This window comes from Vipera berus (genome assembly GCF_964194415.1).
Source record: "Vipera berus genome assembly, chromosome: 4".
NCBI classification, from domain to species: domain Eukaryota; kingdom Metazoa; phylum Chordata; class Lepidosauria; order Squamata; family Viperidae; genus Vipera; species Vipera berus.
The window spans coordinates 85,967,255-85,987,736 of record NC_138206.1 but is presented as its reverse complement, the minus strand read 5'-3'; the positions used below and the strand labels follow the sequence as shown (position 1 = coordinate 85,987,736).

Sequence of the window (20,482 nt, the reverse complement as noted above, 5' to 3'; positions counted from 1 at the left end):
TCTAAATGTAAAGTATTTCCTTACAAATGGACTAAGTATGAATTTGCTTAAAAAAAAGTTCCAACCATTCAATGATCTGTTTTTACTTACACTTTTATACATAGCAATTATGAAATGGATGTAACCGAAGACAAATGTAATCTGTAAAGTATTATTTGGTGCAAAAGATGGAGTATTAGATTTCCCTAACATCAAGTAGTTGAACATAGTTGATTTTTTATTGTAACTGTTGAAATGGCTTTTTGAAAATTGCAGGTCTGGCATTTAAAAAATAAACAGGAAGTGAAATTAGCAAGCACCTGTATGCCTGTTAAGAGACTTTGTTTAAATTTCATTTGTGTGGTTTTAGTTTTTGTTCAACTTTTTAAATATAAGCTTCAGAAATAGTTATTTTATTAAAATGTTTTAGTGGACTGGTAGATCATTTTAACCACAATTTATACAAGTTTGTACACAATGCACATTTTTTTGCTTTCTGAAAGGTTTGTAATTTGTTGGGCTGAATTTTTTTATAAAACAGACAAGCTTTTATAGCACTACAGCTGCAAAATATTATGGGATGTACTATTAGATTTCTTTCTATATGACCAAACCACTTTAATAGATTTTATACTGCATGCAATTATGAATATTATACTATTGTTAACACTACTCAATTGTTTTCATCAATCACCCATTCATTCTTGTCCCCATTCCCCCCTTACATATCTTAAGACAGTAACCCCTACCACATTCAAGTTCTTGAATCCATTTCTTCTGATACACCCTAATTTGTACATACCAAAGTGAGCAGAATTATACTTTTCATTATTTCTGTCCCTTTCAACAACTTACAGATGACATAATATCTACTACCTTCCTAGCAACATTTGCACAACTCAATATTTCTCCAGCTTTATTAAACCCTTCCACAATGGGACACAAATTCTTTCATTTGTTCTACATTGCACCCAAACAGCTTTGGAAAATACAAGTCCAAAGGACCCATACTCCATTCTTCCAAGAGTGATGAGCGAATGAGACCCATCTCTCTCATCTTATTATTTGAGGTTATATCTGGTTTCGTTATTGTGAGGGGAAGTCTGTTATGAGTTTTAAGACCTTAATGTGGGAGGTGATGGTAGGCAAGGGATTCAACCACTTCTGTTTGTACTCATATTTGGTAAGGACCATTGGCAAGATGCTATTTACTACTTCCTCATTTAATTACATAAATTGGGGAAAGATAATCTTGCATTTAGTTTCATTTGCTAAAATTTCTTTCCTGTATTGCTTATTGCTATTGTTACATCTAAGTCATGAACTCTTCCTTTGTATGACCCAAATATTCTATTAATTAAATTCATTTTCCCTGTATAATTAATGCTCTAGGTTTTCCCCATTTATATGTAGTCAAAATTTGCTAAGCTTCTTCCTACGCACATTTGATATACTTAATTTTTACATTTACTCTATCTATAGTGATGGAAAAACTATTTGATCCCCTGCTGATTTTGAATGTTTGCCCACTGACAAAGAAATAATCAGTCTATAATTTTAATGGTAGGTTTATTTTAACAGTGAGAGGCATAATAACAACCAAAAACATCCAGAAAAACACATTTCAAAAAAGTTATCAATTGATTTGCATTTTAATGAGTGAAATAAGTATTTGATTTCTTTGCAAAACATGACTTAGTACTTGGTGGCGAAACCCGTGTTGGCAATTAGAGGTCAGACGTTTCTTGTAGTTGGCCACCAGGTTTGCATACATATCAGGAGGGATTTTGTCCCACTCCTCTTTGCAGATCTCCTCTCCAAGTCATTAATGTTTTGAGGCTGACGTTTGGCAGCTCAAACCTTCAGCTCCCTCTGCAGATTTTCTATGGGATTAAGGTTTGGAGACTGGCTAGGCCACTCCAGGACCTTAATGTGCTTCTTCTTGAGCCACTCCTTTGTGACCTTGGCTATGTGTTTTGGGTCATTGCCATGGTAGAATACTCATCCACGACCCATTTTCAATGCCCTGGCTGAGGGAAAGAGGTTCTCACCCAAGATTTGACGGTACAAGGCCCCGCCCATCATCCCTTTGATGCGGTGAAGTTGTCCTGTTCCCTTAGCAGAAAAACTCCCCCAAAGCATGATATTTCCACCTCCATGTTTGAAGGTGGGGATGTTATTCTTGGGGCCATAGGCAGCATTCCTCCTCCTCCAAACACAGTGAATTGAATTGATGCCAAAGAGCCTCAATTTTGGTCTCATCTGACCACAACACTTTCAACCAGTTCTCCTCTGAATGATTCAGATGTTCATTGGCAAACTTCAGACAGGCCTGTACATGTGCTTTCTTGAGCAGGGGGACCTTGTGGGCGCTGCAGGATTCAGTCCTTCACGGCGTAGTGTGTTACCAATTGTTTTCTCGGTGACTATGGTCCCAGCTGCCTTGAGATCGTTAACAAGATCCTTCTGTGTAGTTCTGGGCTGATTCCTCAGCGTTCTCATGATCACTGAAACTCCACAAGGTGAGATCTTGCATGGAGCTGCAGACTGAGGAAGATTGACAGTTATTTTGTGTTTCTTCCATTTGCGAATAATTGTACCATCCGTTGTCACCTTCTCACCAAGCTGCTTGGCGATAGTTTTGTAGCCCATTGTGTAGGTCTACAATTTTGTCCCTGACTTCCTTGGACAGCTCTTTGGTCTTGGCCATGGTGGAGAATTTGGAATCTGATTGATTGATTGATTGCTTCTGTGAATAGGTGTCTTTTATACAGGTAACAAGCAGAAATTAGGAGTACTCCCTTTAAGAGAGTGCTCCTAATCTCAGCTCGTTACCTGTATAAAAGAAATCAATCTTGCTGATTGATGGGGAATCAATAGGGAATACTTATTTCACTCATTAAAATGCAAATCAATTGATAACTTTTTTGAAATGCGTTTTTCTGGATTTTTTGTTGTTGTTATTCTGTCTCTCACTGTTAAAATACACCTGCCATTAAAATTATAGACTGATCATTTATTTGTCAGTAGGCAAATGTACAAAATCTGCAAGGGATCAAATACTTTTTCCCCTTCCTCCTTCCCTCAGCCAGGGCATTGAAAATGGGTCGTGGATGAGTATTCCACCATGGCAATGACCCAAAACACACGGCCAAGGCAACCAAGGAGTGGCTCAAGAAGAAGCACATTAAGGTCCTGGAGTGGCCTAACCAGTCTCCAGAACTTAATCCCATAGAAAATCTGTGGAAGGAGCTGAAGGTTTGAGCTGCCAAATGTCAGCCTCAAAACCTTAATAACTTGGAGAGGATCTGCAAAGAGGAGTAGGACAAAATCTCTCCTGAGATGTGTGCAAACCTGGTAGCCAACTATAAGAAATGTCTAACCTCTGTGACTGCCAACAAGGTTTTGCCACCAAGTACTCAGTCACGTTTTGCAAATACTTATTTCATTCATTAAAATGCAAAGCAATTGATAACTTTTTTGAAATGCATTTTCTGGATTTTGTTGTTGTTGTTATTTTGTCTCTCACTGTTAAAATAAACTTACCATTAAAATTATAGACTGATCATTTGTCAGTGGGCAAATGTACGAAATCAGCAGAGGATCAAATACTTTTTTCCTTCACTGTAAATAAAACTCAGTTTTATCTGAAATAGAATAGTCTATGCAAATAATATATTTACACCATTCTATGCAAACTAGGATCTTTAATTTGGAAAGTACCTTGCAAGCCACCTTAATGTTCAATCAGTTTCTCAGAATTTTAATATAGCATCAAACAAACAGCCAATCACACGGCAACTGACCACACCGGCACACAAGACATATATAAACTAAATAGGATAAGACACTTCTACCGAAGTCCTGCTCATGATGTTACCTAGCCTGATAACGAAATGTTCGGGAACTAAATGGCAAGCTCAGAGAACAAACTACTGCCAAAATCTAAAACCCGAGCTATAAGTATTTTCTATTATTCCACCCTAATGTTACCAAGATTCCATTACTAGTAGGTAGATAAAGTGTACTGACACAAGATCATGATTTTTTGTCCTAAGAGCTTCAAAATCAAAAAGTTTGTGTGTGTGCAAATATTTTGCCATATTTAATCTGAAGTCATTTAATTATAATTTACTTTTTTCTTTACATCTTGCTCTTTGACTAGTTGAACAAGTCACTGAACATATAACTTTTTAAAAAATGAAAACCTTGCTTGCTATGAGGTAATTTAGGGACGCAGTGGCTCAGTGGGTTAGGACGCTGAGCTTGTCGATCGGAAGGTCGGCAGTTTGGCGGGTCGAATCCCGAGTGCCGCGTAACAGAGTGAGCGCCTGTTACTCGTCCCAGCTTCTGCCAACCTAGCAGTTCGAAAGCACGTAAAAATGCAAGTAGAAAAATAGGGACCACTACGGTGGGAAGGTAACAGCGTTCCGTGCGCCTTTGGCGTCTAGTCATGCCGGCCACATGACCACGGAGATGTCCTCGGACAAGCGCTGGCTCTTCGGCTTTGAAACGGAGATGAGCACCGGCCCCTAGAGTCGGAAACGACTAGCACGCATGTGCGGGAGAACCTTTACCTTTACCTTTACCTTAATAAAACAATTAATTTTACAATTTCTATGGTTTCAAGAAGATATGCTTTTGTGTTTAGGAAATATTGCACAATGTAAAACCCTGTTCTCAGTTCTTTAATTCAAATATGTATTTTCCTGGCACTATGCGTTTCTAGTGAGAGCTGAAAAAAGGAAGATATTCATTAAGGAGGAATGCTCACATACCCTTCAAAGCACCTTTTCTCTTTCTGCACATCCCTACCTGTAAGCCATTCAGAACTTTAAAAATTAGTCTCCAAATCCTTTCTTAGGCCCTGAAAATAGATTGGCAGCTAATGCACTAACAAAGAACAAGCGTGATATGATTAAGTTAGCTAATCCAATTACAAACATTGAAACTTTCTTTTGGATGAACTGAAGTTTAGAAACTTTAGTCCATCATAGTATGATTGTAATAATTCAAGTGAATGGTTACCAAAGCACATATGTCACAATATCTCTGCCCAAAACATCAATTTAAAACTTGTAAAAGGCATTCTTAGTCACCGCTATCAAAAACAGATTTAGAAAAGGAATAATTAGAGACAATGTGGTAGATTTATCAAACAGTCAAAATAATTCAAATTATAAAATATATTGAAAGAACTGTTTAACTAAATCAAATATTGTATTGTAGCAAATAACTTACCTTTTCTGTTGATATGAATTGAGACCAATAGCTGTCTCAGTCTAAAAAAAGAATAGAAAATTTCAATTGTAAAACATTTTTTAAAGAAATTACTTCTAAATATTCAAATTATTTAGAACTGAATATCATCTCTCTATCCCATTACAGGAAGTCTTCAGCCTATGACTATAATGGAACCTGTTGTTCCAGTTGTTAAGTGAGGCACCCAAATAACTGCCTCGCTCTCCATGTTGTGGCTGTTATGTGAAGCATGCCTCAGGGGTGAAACAGACCCTGGAAGGCTTGGTGCAGGCCCAGGCCCACACTGCATCTCCCCAGCTCACGTGATTCGAGAATTGTAATCACTCCCAAAATGGCCTGAATTTTGTTCATGTGACCATAGGGGAACTGCAGTAGCTATAACTTTGGGTAATAAGTCCCTTTGTCCAGTCCTATCATAATTTAAAACGGTCACTGAACAAATTATCATAAATTGAGGACTACTTTTAACTAGAGAATATCTAATCTCACAAACATTTTAGGTTGATACACACTAATAAACTTGTAGATAAACTATAAATGCTGCATATTTTTACTTTCAAAAATCTTTTGACAAAATTCCTCATCAAAAGCTATTTATTTATTAGATTTTTATCCTGCCTTTATTACTTTATAAGTAACTCTTGGCGATGAACATACATAATACTCCTTCCTTCTCTTCTTTCCCCCCAAACAACACTCCTGTGAGGTGGGTTAAGCTGAACGATTGGCCCAAACTTACCCAGCCAGCCCTCATGCTTAAGGCGGGACTAGAACTCACAGTCTCCTGGTCATAGCAAACTGGCCCTTCACCCATTTCAAGCTACCTCAGCAGTACTGGGATAAAAATACAAGCTAGAAAATGGGAAATAAGAAACTAGGAAAAAACAACAACACTCACCCGACATATAAGGAGTATGTATTCGGAACAATTATAGACTAAATTTTATGCAATGAATTGTGTAACATAAAAAAATTCAGATTTTGGAATTTATATTTTAAATTGTCGTATGATCTACATATAATTTACTGTATTACTTATATACTGTTTATCAGTTATAGTTTTACTGTTTTCTTTTTTATACTGACTTTATTATTTTAACCAAGGATATTTAAAGTTTAATAGTCATGTCCTGATTACAAAATGGATGTCAACGCTGCTAACATCGAATGTTATTGCTTGACAAGAGATGAAGAAGTAGCTATTTCATATGTTAAACTTGTGTATTGCTTTAAGACTTGTGTATTGCTTTAGTTTAAAGTTGGGAGGAGGGATGAGTAGGAATGCACCTTCAAGGCCATTTGTCTCTCTAAAGAAGATAAGGCTTTGGCGGGTTTTCTAACAGAAGGGAAACTGATTCTTTAAATTAATTGGAGAATATGATTAATGATAAAATTAGAAAGGTGGAGAATTGTGTTTTAATATATTGTGCAAGGGGCGGAGATTTCAGATTCCAGCTTCCTTCGAGCAAGCATTTGCCGGTGTATTAGGCTAATAAAGGACTTTTAAGGTAAACAATGCCTCAGAGTCACTTGAAAAGCCCATACGTCAGAAACTTGACATCAAGCTGGAATCTACCAACTTTTTAAATTAATTAGGGAGTTCTGACCTCCTGTCGCTGTCTCTAAGTTTGGGAGGCAGTTTGGCAAAGAGTTGGAGATCCCAATGGAGGAAGAAAAATTGTCTGAAGCCAGCTCCCCGGCACCAGCAGCTTCCCCAGTGGGGGAAGGGCCAGCAAAGAAGCCGGCAGAGAAAGAGTTTCAGCAATCCTCCCAGCTGGGAGCTAGACCCAAACAACCAGAATTGGTCTGGTCATCAGAGTGGATTAAGCCCAGCGGAGAGTCCAGGAGCCTCGGAGCAGCCAGGCCATCCCCAAGGGCTTCAAAGGCAGAGGAGGTAGGACAACAACAGAATCCTGCACATCATATTCCACAGATCGGTGGGGAGCAGCCAGGCCAGCTGAGATTGAAGACTCGGGTGAGTGGAAATATCCGTCTGCAGCCCAAAGCCAATCAGTTGACAATTTAGCAGAAAGGTTTGAAGAACTAGAAGTGAGAAGTGCAGTACAGCTCCTGCGAAAAAAGGCCCCCAGCCCACCTTTCGCAGAGCTAATGGCCCTCCCACCCCTGGAGTTCCCTGCTAGGGCCTCCAGTCCCACAGAAGAAGAGGAACTAGAGCCCCCTCAGCAGTGGGCAGTGTGGCAGCCCACACAGAAGGAGGGGCAGCAACCTCTGAGCCTAAATCAGCTGATAGAGGCCTTGCAGCAGATTGGGGTGTTGCAGAAGCCTGTGTTCTGTACCAGCCTGCTACCGGCCCTGCAGCAAAAGCAGAGACAACCCCTTTACAAACGGCAAGAGGCTGGAATAAAGCCTGCCAAATTTATTCACATAAAACAGAGCAAGACAAGACACCAACCATAAAACACGAGCTAAGAAGCAGGAACAATCCAAGCGGTTGCCTTCAGCAAACCAGCCGTCCCACACATTCCCCTTAAATAGAGTTCAGGGCGTGGCCTCTCTCTGCCTCCTTCTGAGGTGCCCCATTGCCTTCCTCTGTTTACTCCTGACTGCCTCCTGCGTCGGGCGTCCTTGAACAGGGCCAGCTGTGGGTCATCTTCATCCACGCTGTCAGACTCACACAGCTGGGTCTGCATCGTGACCAGATGAGAGGGGCCTGGCTGGGGGCTCTCATCAAGCAGTCCAATCCCCTCAGCAAGCTCTTCAACACCCCCCTCCTCCTCCTCTGAGTCGTCCGACCCAACTGCCGAACCCACAGGCTGACCCTGAATCACAACAGCCTGGAGGGAAACAGCCAATTGGGGAACAACAATCCCATGGAGACTGGTCACCACCCCTGAGTGCCAAGCAGCCACTGAGGGGCCCGCAAGTGAGGGAGGCACCACAGCCTTTGAGACTAACATGACTGTTAGTAGATCAGCAGCAGAGGGCGCCACCATTCCCTGCAGCCAAAATCCAGAGCAGACAACAGCAACCCCACCCATCCAACAACCATTGAGGGGTCTACAACAGCAGATGGTGCCACAACATCCCACCAACCAACAGCACCCTCCCCTCAGACAACCACAGCAGGGGAGGCAACAGCAGGGCCCAAACGTGCAACCCCTGGGCCTACAACAGCACCACTGGAGTAGACAGCATTTGGGAGTCCAACAGCAGCAGTGGGGGCCTTGGCAGCCAGTGAATCAACAACCAGGAGGGGGCCAGCAGCAACTGGGGGAACAACAGCAGCAGTGGGGGCCCCAACAACCATTGATCCAACAACCAAGGGGGGGCAGCAGCGATGGGGCCCCCAGCGGCCATTGAACCAACAACTAGGGTGGGGCCAGCAGCAATGGGGGCCCCAGCAAGCAATGATGAGCCCACCCTTCAAAGCAACCTTTGATGGGGACCCAGAAAAACTGATTTTTTTCCTCAACCAAATACGCTCTCACTTGAATCGCTGGGGTCACACTTACCCGGACCCGGGTGTGATGGTCGATGTGATTGCATCCAACCTAGAGGGAGAAGCATCTCAATGGTTGAACAATTTATATAACGAGCAGGCCCCTTAATTGGAGGACCCCCACCTTTTCCTCCTGGGGCTGAGGGACAGATTTGAGGACCCATCCATTGCCCTCAAAGCAGAAGAACAAATCCATAAGATAAAGCAAGGTGGCCGGCCTTCCCTAGAATACGTGCAGGAGTTTCAAAAGATAGCAGGTCGGATAGAGAGATGGCCTGAGCAATCAATAATTCATCTTTTTAGAGAAGGGTTAGACAACCACCTCTCTCAGGCATGTATCTACCGAGCTGTACCCGACCAGCTGCATGAATGGTACCAGGCAGCGGTGAAATTAGATGTCCAGCTCACCCGCTATAAAAAGCCTCCCCCACCTGAAACTGCGCCAAAACCAGGGTCCAGATGGTTACCACCACCCCAAAACCCCCAACGACTGCTACTGCCAAAAGACCTAGACCACCTACAGGTCCGCCAATCAAGTGCTTTCGATGTGGACAGCAGGGACATCGAGCAGCAACCTGCCCAGTTCCTTACCCGCAACAGCATAGACCAGATCCAACAACGAGGAAGAAAGCCGCACAACAGCCACCGAGAGAAAAGTCCAACTGGGTCACCCAGAAGCCCATTATCCAGGTTACGTGCCCCACCCAGGAGGACGCTGGGCCACCGACTGGACCCACCCCCACTTTACCCGTTGTTGACAGCAACAGTGAAGGGGAGAATGACCTGATGGTGAGTGGACACATCCTACCTTTTTTATTACCTGCTAAACTCATAGTCCCTAAGTCAGGGGCACAAGTAGACCTGAAAGTGCTGGTTGATACTGGCTGTTCCCGATGCATCATTAGCCTGTCATGCGCCTTTGAGACTGAGCATACGGGCTAAGCCATTGTCCAAACCTGTGAGGTTTGAACAAGCCGATGGCTCCCTAATGAGAGGGACTTTAGTCACGCAATTAACGGAGCCCTTACGCCTAGAAATAGGCGAGCACTGGGAATTTATTCGCTTCCTGGTAGCTCCAAAGATGTTTGAAACTGTGATTCTAGGAGCCTGGCTAGACAAATGGGAGCCATTGATCTGGTGGGAAAAGGGAATGAGAACTGTGAGGCTACCCATAGGGCCCGATCCCCCCATTGATTCAACTGATGTTACAGGACAATTTAGCCCACCCAATGAGTGAGCACACATGGCTGCCTTACGGCCACCTGGCAAGCCGCTCATCCCCAGCGAGTACCAGGACCTAGCGGAGGCATTTAGTGAAAAAGAATGCAACACCTTGCCTCCTCACCGTCCCAATGATTGTTTCATTGAACTGTTACCAGGGGCCAAATTCCCCCGGCCAAGAATGTACGCTATGTCCCCCCTTGATATGGAGGAGATGCAACAATATGTGGATACAAACCTAGCGAGGGGATTCATCGAACGGGCCAAGTCTACTGTGGGAGCCCCTGTGTTGTTCAAAGAGAAAAAAGATGGGTCTTTACGTCTCTGCGTGTACTATAAAGGCCTAAACGTTGTGAGTGTGGAAAATAAATACCCTATCCCCCTCCTGAAAGACTTGCTAACCCACCTGGCGAAGGGGAGCATCTTCACCAAGTTAGACCTGAGAGAAGCATATTACCGGGTAAGAATAAAGGAAGGGGATGAGTGGAAGACAGCCTTCAACTGCCCCTTGGGGAGCTACCAATTCAAAGTCATGCCATTTGGACTGCAGGGCCCCCCCGCCATATTTATGCAGTTGATCAATGAGGTCGTATATGAACACCTATACAAAAGGATCCTAGTATACCTTGATGACATCCTGATATACAGCACAAATATGACCAACCACATAAAACTGGTCAGAGAAGTGTTAAAGAAACTACTGAATGCCAAACTTTATGTCAAATTGTTGAAATGTGAATTTCACCAAACCCGATTAGATTATCTTGGCTATAGAATCTCCAATGAGGATATCAAAATGGACCCAGCCAAAGTAAAAACTGTAATTGAATGGCAGTCCCCCAAAACCTGCAAACAGCTCCAAAGCTTCCTAGGGTTTGCCAACTTCTACCGACAATTTATTCCCTCTTTTGCCGAGATTGCTCTACCTCTTACAGAACTACTAAAAACAGGCAAGGGAGGGGGAAAACCGCAACCTGGCCAGCCGCTAGCATGGACTATGAGTTGTCAGAAAGCTTTCGAGAATTTAAAAAGACTATTTGTGGCTGAACCAGTCCTAAAGCACCCTTGCCCAGGGGAGCCCTTCGTAATTCAGGCAGACGCCAGTGACGTGGCAGTCGAGTGGTGTTATTGCAAAAGAATAAAAGTGGGGTCCTGCAACCTTGTGCTTACACCTCTAAGAAATTTACTGAAAGAGAGAGGAGATGGACAGTCTGGGAGAAGGAGGCCTTCGCTATTAGGTGGGGGCTATTAAACTGGTGGCACTACTTAGAAGGGAGCAAGGTACCTTTTGAAGTATGGACAGATCACAAAAATTTGGAGGCACTAAAAACTCCCCGCAAATTGTCCCCAAAACAATTACGATGGGCACAGTACTTCAACTGTTTCTACTTTACTCTAAAGTACATACCAGGAAGAAAAAACTTCCTAGCTGATGTGCTCTCCCGATTGCCACAATACAAGAGCGAACGCGAAGAAGTTCATGAGGCAATTATCCCCGGTCCACAAACTGCAGCCTAACTCACACCTCACAGGACCCCTAATCCTGATGACCCCGGGGTAAAGAAAATAAAGCGAGAACTCCTGAATTATCAATGGTTTAAAGACAATCAGACATCCCTAACATGCAGGGATGGTCTGGCTTACAAGGGGGGAAAATTGTACTTGCCTGAAGCTCTTCATCTTAATGCCCTCAAACACAGCCATGATGTCAAACAGGCTGGACATTTCGGATATCTAAAAACTCTACATCTCACTCGCCAGAAATTTTGGTGGCCGGGACTAAAACGAGATGTAGAAAACTATGTCAAGCTGTACTGTATGTGCCACCATGAAAAGAATCCCAGGAAAGACCCCTGGGTTACTGCAACCGGTGGCCGAACCTTCTCAACCATGGGAAGAAATAGCTATGGACTTTATAGTAGACTTTCCTGATAGTAGAGGAAATACTGTCATTTGGACTGTGATAGACCTATTTTCAAAACAGGCTCACTTTATCACCTGCAAAAGACTTCCATCAGCTCAACACCTGACTAAGTTGTTCCTAAAACATATCTATCAACTACATGGCGCCCCTAAGCGAATAATTTCAGACAGAGGGGTGCAGTTCACAGCAATTTTTGGAGAAACTTTCTTAAATTAATTGGATCATCTCAAGGCCTATGAACTGCTTTTCACCCGGCTACTAACAGAGCCACAGAATCCGCCAACAAAATGGTGGAACAATACCTTAGATGCTACGTCTCTTACCAACAAACAAATTGGACCGACCTCCTCCCTTTTGCAGAGGTGGCTTACAATAATTCAGTACATAGCAGCACCGGCTACACTCCTTTCCATGTAGCTACAGGGAAAGAATTCAACCCCAAACCGGAATACCCTCAATTACCCTCCGCTTCCCAGACTCTTGATCATTGGGTGAGGGGTTGGGAAGAAGTTTGAAAAAATACCAAGGTGGCCTTAAAAAAGTCTTTTGAGACCTACAAAAAGCAAGCTGACAAAAAGAGCTCCCCAAAGAACATTCCAAGTTAGGGAAAAGGTCTATTTGTTGACCAAATACTTGCGCCTTAAACTACCCAATAAGAAATTGGGACCGAAATTCTTGGGGCCTTTCCCCATTGTGAAAATCATCAACCCGGTCACAGTAAAATTGAAACTACCCAGTTTTGGGGGGAAATTCACCCGGTGTTCCATTGTAGCTTGCTGAAACCTTTTCGAACCTCCACTTTAAGACCGCCCCTTAAGAAAGCACCTGGACCCCTCGTGGTAGCAGGTCAGACCCATTATGAAGTGAAACGTATTCTTGACTCTAGAATCTTTAAGGGAAAATTGCAATACCTAGTACAATGGAAGGGATACCCATTGTCTGAAGCCATTTGGGTGAAATCTACTGATGTGAAAGCTGACAGACTTATCAAAAGGTTTTATGAGAAACACCCCAACAAACCAAAAACCAGTTCCTAACTTGTGTTTTGTTTACATTACAGGATCTGTCCTTTTTGTAAGGGGGGGCGGATGTCAACGCTGCTAACATCGAATGTTATTGCTTGACAAGAGATGAAGAAGTAGCTATTTCATATGTTAAACTTGTGTATTGCTTTACGACTTGTGTATTGCTTTAAAGTTGGGAGGAGGGATGAGTAGAAATGCACCTTCAAGGCCATTTATCTCTCTAAAGAAGATAAGACTTTGGCGGGTTTTCTAATGGAAGGGAAACTGATTCTTTAAATTAATTGGAGAATATGATTAATGACAAAATTAGAAAGGTGGAGAATTGTGTTTAATATATTGTGCAAGGGGTGGAGATTTCAGATTCCAGCTTCTTTCGAGCAAGCATTTGCCGGTGTATTAAGCTAATAAAGGACTTTTAAGGTAAACAATGCCTCAGAGTCACTTGAAAAGCCCATACGTCGGAAACGTGACAATGGATATGAAATGTCCATGAAATAAGCATTATAATTTTAATGATATAACATTAAAACCCATTGATGGGTTGTTAGGTATCCATCCACACTGTTTTATTTGCTTTTGATCTATATTAACTATCCTTTATATTCTTTTACACTTGTTATATCTTTTTATTTAGTCTTCTAAAACAGCACTATAATATTATATAAAATAAATAAAGGCAACCAAAATGGTCTGGAATTACATGCAATTTTCCTTCCTCCTCCTAGCAGAAAGGGGGGAGGGAATTATAATAAGAATAGCTGCCCTGAAGTGAAAGAGAACTGATGAAATAAAAATGAAGTAACTGAAAGAGAAAGTAGAGGAAAGTACTTATCAGAAATTATAAAAAGAATTAACATTTTACTAGGGTGGGGAAGAACGTATCTTCAATATTATAGTTACTGTAGTGAGATTTAACCTTTTGGTAATACTTGAATAAGGTTATGCTATTTCAAAGATGTAAAGAGATAAGCAGAAGAAAGAGGGAAGCCATTTAAATTGTTTTCGCCCTACTGAAAGTGAAGACTCAAAAAAAATGTGCAGATGCATGGACAGAAACTCAGTCACTGGATTCCCTAACATTTTTTTTCTACAATCCCCACTCATGGTCAGACAGAAGCAAACTTCCCCTTTCAATATCTGTCAGTATTCTCAGAAGGTAAGACAACCAATCCTTTTTCAAAGGTCACCCTTTACAGGAAAAAGACACCTTCCCTTTGAATAAATATGGAGCTTAATAATTTTGCTGTTGTAGCACATAAAATATTATTTTTTGAGTATTGAAAGTATTGAAATTTAAATTCAAGGAATAATTTCTGCATACCATATGACTTACAAATACAGATAGTCTTAGACCTATGACTAAAATTGAGCCCAAAATTTCTGTTGCTAAGTGAGACAATTGTTAAATGAGTTTTGCCCCATTTTATGACCTTCTTACCACAGTTGTTAAGTGAATCACTGCAGTTCATAAGTTAGTAACATGGTTGTTAAGTGAATTTGGCTTCCCCATTGATTTTGTTTGTCAGAAGTTGGCAAAAAGTGATTACGACCTCAGGACACTGCAACCATCATACTTATGAGTCAGTTGCCAAGCGTTTGAATTTTGATGACATGATCATGGGGATGCTGCATCGGTCGTATGTGTTAAAACAGTCATACATCACTTTTTTCAGTGCTGTTGTAACTTTGAATGGTCATTAAATGAACTCTTGTAACTTGAGGACTACCTATATGTGGTGAGATACATGTTTCCCCCTCCTCCTCCCTCACACTCACTCATCTCTCCCATCCATCATATTGCTAATTTTCTGACAGGAGAAAAGATATAGCTGGCAGCCTGAAAGGGAAAATGGAAGATAATAGCCCATAAAGATGGTAAATGAATGAATAAGCTCAATGAGGAACAGCTATAACGTAGCTATATAAATTCTCACCAAAAATGCACTTATTAAATATTAAAAAGGGTCATCTCCTTTTCATGAGCCAAGATGAATAATATTTTAATTTTTTAAAAAACTATTTTGAAATCAAATACAGATAGTCCTTGACTTATGACCACAATTGAGCCCAAAATTTCTGTTGCTAAGTGAGACATTTGTTAAGTAGGTTTTGCCCCATTTTATGACTTTTCTTGCCATGGTTAAGTGAATCACTGCAGTTCTTAAGTTAGTAACATATTTGTTTAGTGAATCCAGCTTCTCCATTGACTTTGCTTGTCAGAACGTCACATGACCCTGGAATACTGCAACTGTCATAAAAATGAGTCATTTGCCAAGCAAATGATCAAATGACCATGTAAGTGTGAAAAACGGTCACAACTCATTTTTTTCAGTGCCATTGTAACTTCAAATGGTCACTAAACAAGCTGTTATAAGTCGAAGACTACCTGTAAACCTTTTTATAATAGCATCATTTGAAATGAAAACTGAAATACAAATTTTTAAAGCAATTCTCTCTGAAAGCAAAGTAACAAATAACAAAGGTAACTTCACATACCTTGCTATGGCTTGTTTTAACCATGATAAACTGAGTAATAAATCAAAATAAACAAGCACAATTCAATTGTAGCACAATTCAGCACTGTAACTAATTAAAAACATATTTCATAAAATCATTCTGGAATTAGGCATTGGAAGGCAATGTTTTTTTATTGTGGATTTGCTACTATATCTCAAACTCATTACTGATGAAAAAGTCATACAGATGTAAAATATTTTACTTTATCAGTCCCTAAACAGTTTTTTAAAACAAATACTTCTTTTTAAAATGTTTCATTCCCTTTTAAACAATTCTAAAAATTGAGGCAGTAATATCAGAACAACAAGCATTTATCTGACAGATTGAAGAAATATATTTTAAGCTGATGAAGGCAGGGAATTTCACAAATGGAGGGCTTATATTGAGAAGTCTTTCACTGCAATTGGGCACCTGCAATAGGGCATTCTCATTAGATTTTAACTGATGGGCATATAATATATTAGAGGAAGGTATTCTGTCATATAGTCGGATTCTACAGGCTTTGAACATCAGTACACATAAATTAGCAACCAGGATAGAACAGAAGCAATAGACTGCCCTAGCCAGGGCATTTTTTTATTTTTATTTTTGCCAGTTGAAATTTCTGGACCAACTCAAGGATAGTTCCAATTGTAGTACAGGTGAAACTCGAAAAATTAGAATATCGTGCAAAAGTTCATTTATTTCAGTAATGCAACTTAAAATGGGAAACTAATATATGAGATAGACTCATTACATGCAAAGCAAGATAGTTCAAGCCGTGATTTGTCATAATTGTGATGATTATGGCATACAGCTCATGAAAACCCCAAATCCACAATCTCAGAAAATTAGAATATTACATGCAATCAATAAAAGAAGGAGTGTACATAGAACGATGTCGGACCTCTGAAAAGTATAAGCATGCATATGTACTCAGTACTTGGTTTGGGCCCCTTTTGCAGCAATTACTGCCTCAATGCGGTGTGGCATGGAAGCTATCAGCCTGTGGCACTGCTGAGGTGTTATGGAAGACCAGGATGCTTCAATAGCGGCCTTCAGCTCTTCTGCATTGTTCGGTCTCATGTCTCTCCTCTTTCTCTTGGCAATGCCCCATAGATTCTCTATGGGGTTCAGGTCAGGCGAGTTTGCTGGCCAATCAAGCACAGTAATCTCACGATCATTGAACCAGGTTTTGGTGCTTTTGGCAGTGTGGGCAGGTGCCAGGTCCTGCTGGAAAATGAAGTCAGCATCCCCATAAAACTCGTCTGCGGAAGGAAGCATGAAGTGCTCCAAAATCTCCTGGTAGACGGCTGCGTTGACCCTGGACTTAATGAAGCACAGTGGACCAACACCAGCAGATGACATGGCTCTCCAATTCAACACAGACTGTGGAAACTTCACACTGGACTTCAAGCATCTTGCAGTGTGTGTCTCTCCATTCTTCCTCCAGACTCTGGGTCCTTGGTTTCCAAATGAGATGCAAAAGTTGCTCTCATCAGAAAAGAGGACTTTGGACCACTGAGCAACAGACCAGGTCTGTTTTTCTTTAGCCCAGGTAAGATGCTTCTGACATTGTTTGTTGTTCAGGAGCGGCTTGACAAGAGGAATACGACATTTGAAGCCCATGTCCAGAATCCGTCACCGTGTGGTGGCTCTTGATGCACTGACTCCAGCCTCAGTCTACTCCTTGTGAAAGTCCCCAACACTTTTGAATGGCCTTTTCCTGACAATCCTCTCCAGGCTGCGCTCATCCCTGCTGCTTGTGCACCTTTTTCTTCCACACTTTTCCCTTCCACATAACTTTCTATTAATGTGCTTTGATACAGCACTTTGGGAACATCCAACTTCTTTTGCAATTACCTTTTGAGGATTTCCCTCCTTATGGAGGGTGTCAATGACGGTTTTCTGCACAACTGTCAGGTCAGCAGTCTTCCCCATGATTGTGATTCCTACTGAACCAGACTGAGAGACCATTTAAAGGCTCAGGAACCCTTTGCAGGTGTTATGGCTTAATTAGCTGATGAGAGTGGGACACTTTGAGCCTAGAATATTGCACCTTTTCACAATATTCTAATTTTCTGAGATTGTGGATTTGGGGTTTTCATGAGCTGTAAGCCATAATCATCACAATTATGACAAATCATGGCTTGAACTATCTTGCTTTGCATGTAATGAGTCTATCTCATATATTAGTTTCCCCTTTTAAGTTGCATTACTGAAATAAATGAACATTTGTACGATATTCTAATTTTTCGAGTTTCACCTGTATGATAAGTATTGGAATGAAAAAGAGAAGCATCTGTTGAACAATGGATTTTAAAATTGATTGAAGAATGGATTTTAAAATTGACTGAACTGGTGGCAAAATTAACTAGAGTCAATGGATTAGATAGATTTATATCTAATCCACTGTCTCTAATTAGTTAATTTTGCCACTTCTGCCAGTTCAGTCAATTTTAAAATCCATTCTTCAGATATTGGAAGCCATTTATGGACTTTCTGCATATTAAATACAGTAACTGATTGTAAACAGTACTTCAAAAATTAGTGTTATTTTGGGGCTTATCTGTTGATTGCTTTTTAAATACACATTGGTGACATTTTTCTATGTAACATAGTACTTTTATTAAATAGAGATGGGAATGTTTATAATTACTTGTAGACAGGGCTTTTTTCTCATCGAACACTCAGAACGGGGTTCTGGCACCTTTTTTTTGCAAAAAAAAAAACAACAACTGCATCTATTGGCTTTGGAAAGCCTATTGCAATCTTGGCTCTTTTTTATGACTCGTGGACTTCAACTCCCAGAAATCCTGAGCCAGCCACGCTGATGGGAGAGAGGTTTCCAAGCTGAGCCATGGTGGCTCAGGAATTCTGGGAGTTGAAGTCCTTGAGTCATAAAAGAGCCAAGTTTGCCTACCCTGCACTAGACGACATTAAAATTATTTACAAGGTTACTTCTTTAGGAACTAAACTTTTAGAATCTAAAACAGCTAATTCAAAAAAGCCAACAGAAAAGAACCTCACATTTTTCATCTGCTTCTGTCTTTTGGAAGGTAAAATTAGATAACAAAACAATCTATTTCCTACGTTAACATCTCTTCAATGAAATCAATAAATCAATAAGGAAAGAAATGAGAAACATTTTCTCAATGTAATATGTCTAATTTAGCTGATGCTAGAAAAAAATAGTATCTTTTGTAAATACTCTTGAAAACTATTTTGAATCTATAACCATTTATTACAACTAAACCACTTTAAATTAAACAATTCTTAAGAATGAAATATTCTTAATTTGGACTTTACTTTTACTGTTTGGACTGTTGTGTGTTTTGAAAAATAGATTATTTAGAATCTAGTTATCTTGCACTTCAGTCTTTAAATAATTAACCTACTATATACGTAACAATATATGTTTTCCATGGTGAGCTTAACATCAATAACAACATTTATTAAAAAGGCTAAAATAATTTCTGGTGGTATTATCTGTACGTTAAAATTTTGTTTAGTCACAATCTTTCACTTTTCAAATTCTGGGCAAGCAGTAGTCATGTATCCTAGCAAAAGATGTTACATATGTGCATAAGCATAGTCAGTAGCATATGCCCTTTTAAAAATATCAAACATGCAAATAAACAAATATAAGTCCAAAATATCTGTATTACATCCAGAAATGCCAACTTTGCAACCAATATTTCTCATCCATAACTATGGCATCCTAAGGATACCTGCATACATGCAAATGCTTCTCTGGGATCAGTGATTGCTTTTTCCTTCCAATAACATATACCTAAAACCAGTTTATTGCATTTGGCAATTGTACTAAAAAAAATCTCATTGTCAACCAATATAGTTCATTTAATTTGTAATCAAGTGAAAAATTGATTTAAATTATTTTATTAAAACAAATTAATGGCAATTCTTTTATAAGAAGTTGCCTAAAACAAAATGAGTTTTACATGCCTGCTCTTGATAGTTGAATGCTCCAAAATAAATTCTAGACCGGGCCTGTACATGCAGCCTACCAAGCACCCTTGGACAGAGCACAGACCTTTTTAAAAAAATAAAAAATAAAATCACCACCACTGCCCTGAAAGTCATGTTGACTAGTGCCTCCATAGCTTACCATGACCACGAGCTCCAACACTGTAGATGCTCCTCTAGTCACCAAATCACTGATTAGCCCACCAGCATTCTTTTGCAGACCACAAAGATTTTTAATTTATCAGTGTGGGCCTTTCCCTTCTACAAGTTGCACAGATCTCTTCTAGATTTTCCTCTTGCCTTTCCGAGTTAACTCCTTGGTCTGTCATTGAACAAGAATTGACTTTGTAGGGAAGCATATTATCACTTGATGTATATTTAACATATGTTCTACCTTTATTTACCAATTATATAATATTTGTATGCAATCCACATGGCGAGGTTTGGGGCAACTTACAATAGAAAAAAATATATTTTTAAAATCAGAAGATTAAAACATAAAAGCATGGCTTTTTTTCTCATAGAACACTCAGAATGGTGTTCCGGCACCTTATTTTGCACACACACAAAAAAGCTTTTGCACAAGCTATGCTACTCCCTCTATTGGCTTTCGAAAGCCAATAGGGATTGCTGCTGAGCACGCCAAAAGACCTGGCTGGCAAATGTTGCACAGGCAAGTTGTCTGCAGCAAAGGTGAGTTGGCAGGAACTTTGCATCCTTCCCTGGTGCCCAACTACACCATCTCAACTAGGTAAGTAAGAGAGGACAAGGAGTGGGAGGTGGATTCTGTGGAGTCCATGCGCACTCCTTCCTTGTGGTCACCCGTGTCAGCCAGGTTGGTGGCCTACCTGGTGCTGGACCTGCGCCACTGTCACCTCGCCCTGCACGCCTAAGTGGCCACCCTGCATCGTCTGGCCCGCATTGCCTCCGCTGCACGCCACGTGCAGCCCCACCATAAAGAGCAGGCCCGGCTGCTCCCACAGCACCAGCCGCGCCGGCTCCGGCCCCGGGGGGCACCCCGCTGCCAACACCCCTCACACCCGTGACTGCAGCAGCGCGGCCCCCCCCATCCCTCCTGCGCCTGCCAAGTTGAGAGTTCTGGCACCTTTTTTTTTTTTTTAGAAAAAA

At 40.9% G+C, this 20,482-nt stretch overlaps 1 protein-coding gene across 4 annotated transcripts in view; it reads right to left on the bottom strand.

Moving 5' to 3' along the window:
* TMEM131 (transmembrane protein 131) overlaps nt 1–20,482 on the bottom strand; it is a 159,992-nt gene that overhangs the window by 107,625 nt on the left and 31,885 nt on the right. For all 4 annotated transcript variants that reach the window (XM_081326465.1, XM_081326462.1, XM_081326464.1 and 1 more), the window contains exon 3: nt 5,221–5,261. In XM_081326465.1, coding sequence (XP_081182591.1) covers nt 5,221–5,261 — 41 coding nt within the window. The remainder of the gene's footprint in view (nt 1–5,220; nt 5,262–20,482) is intronic.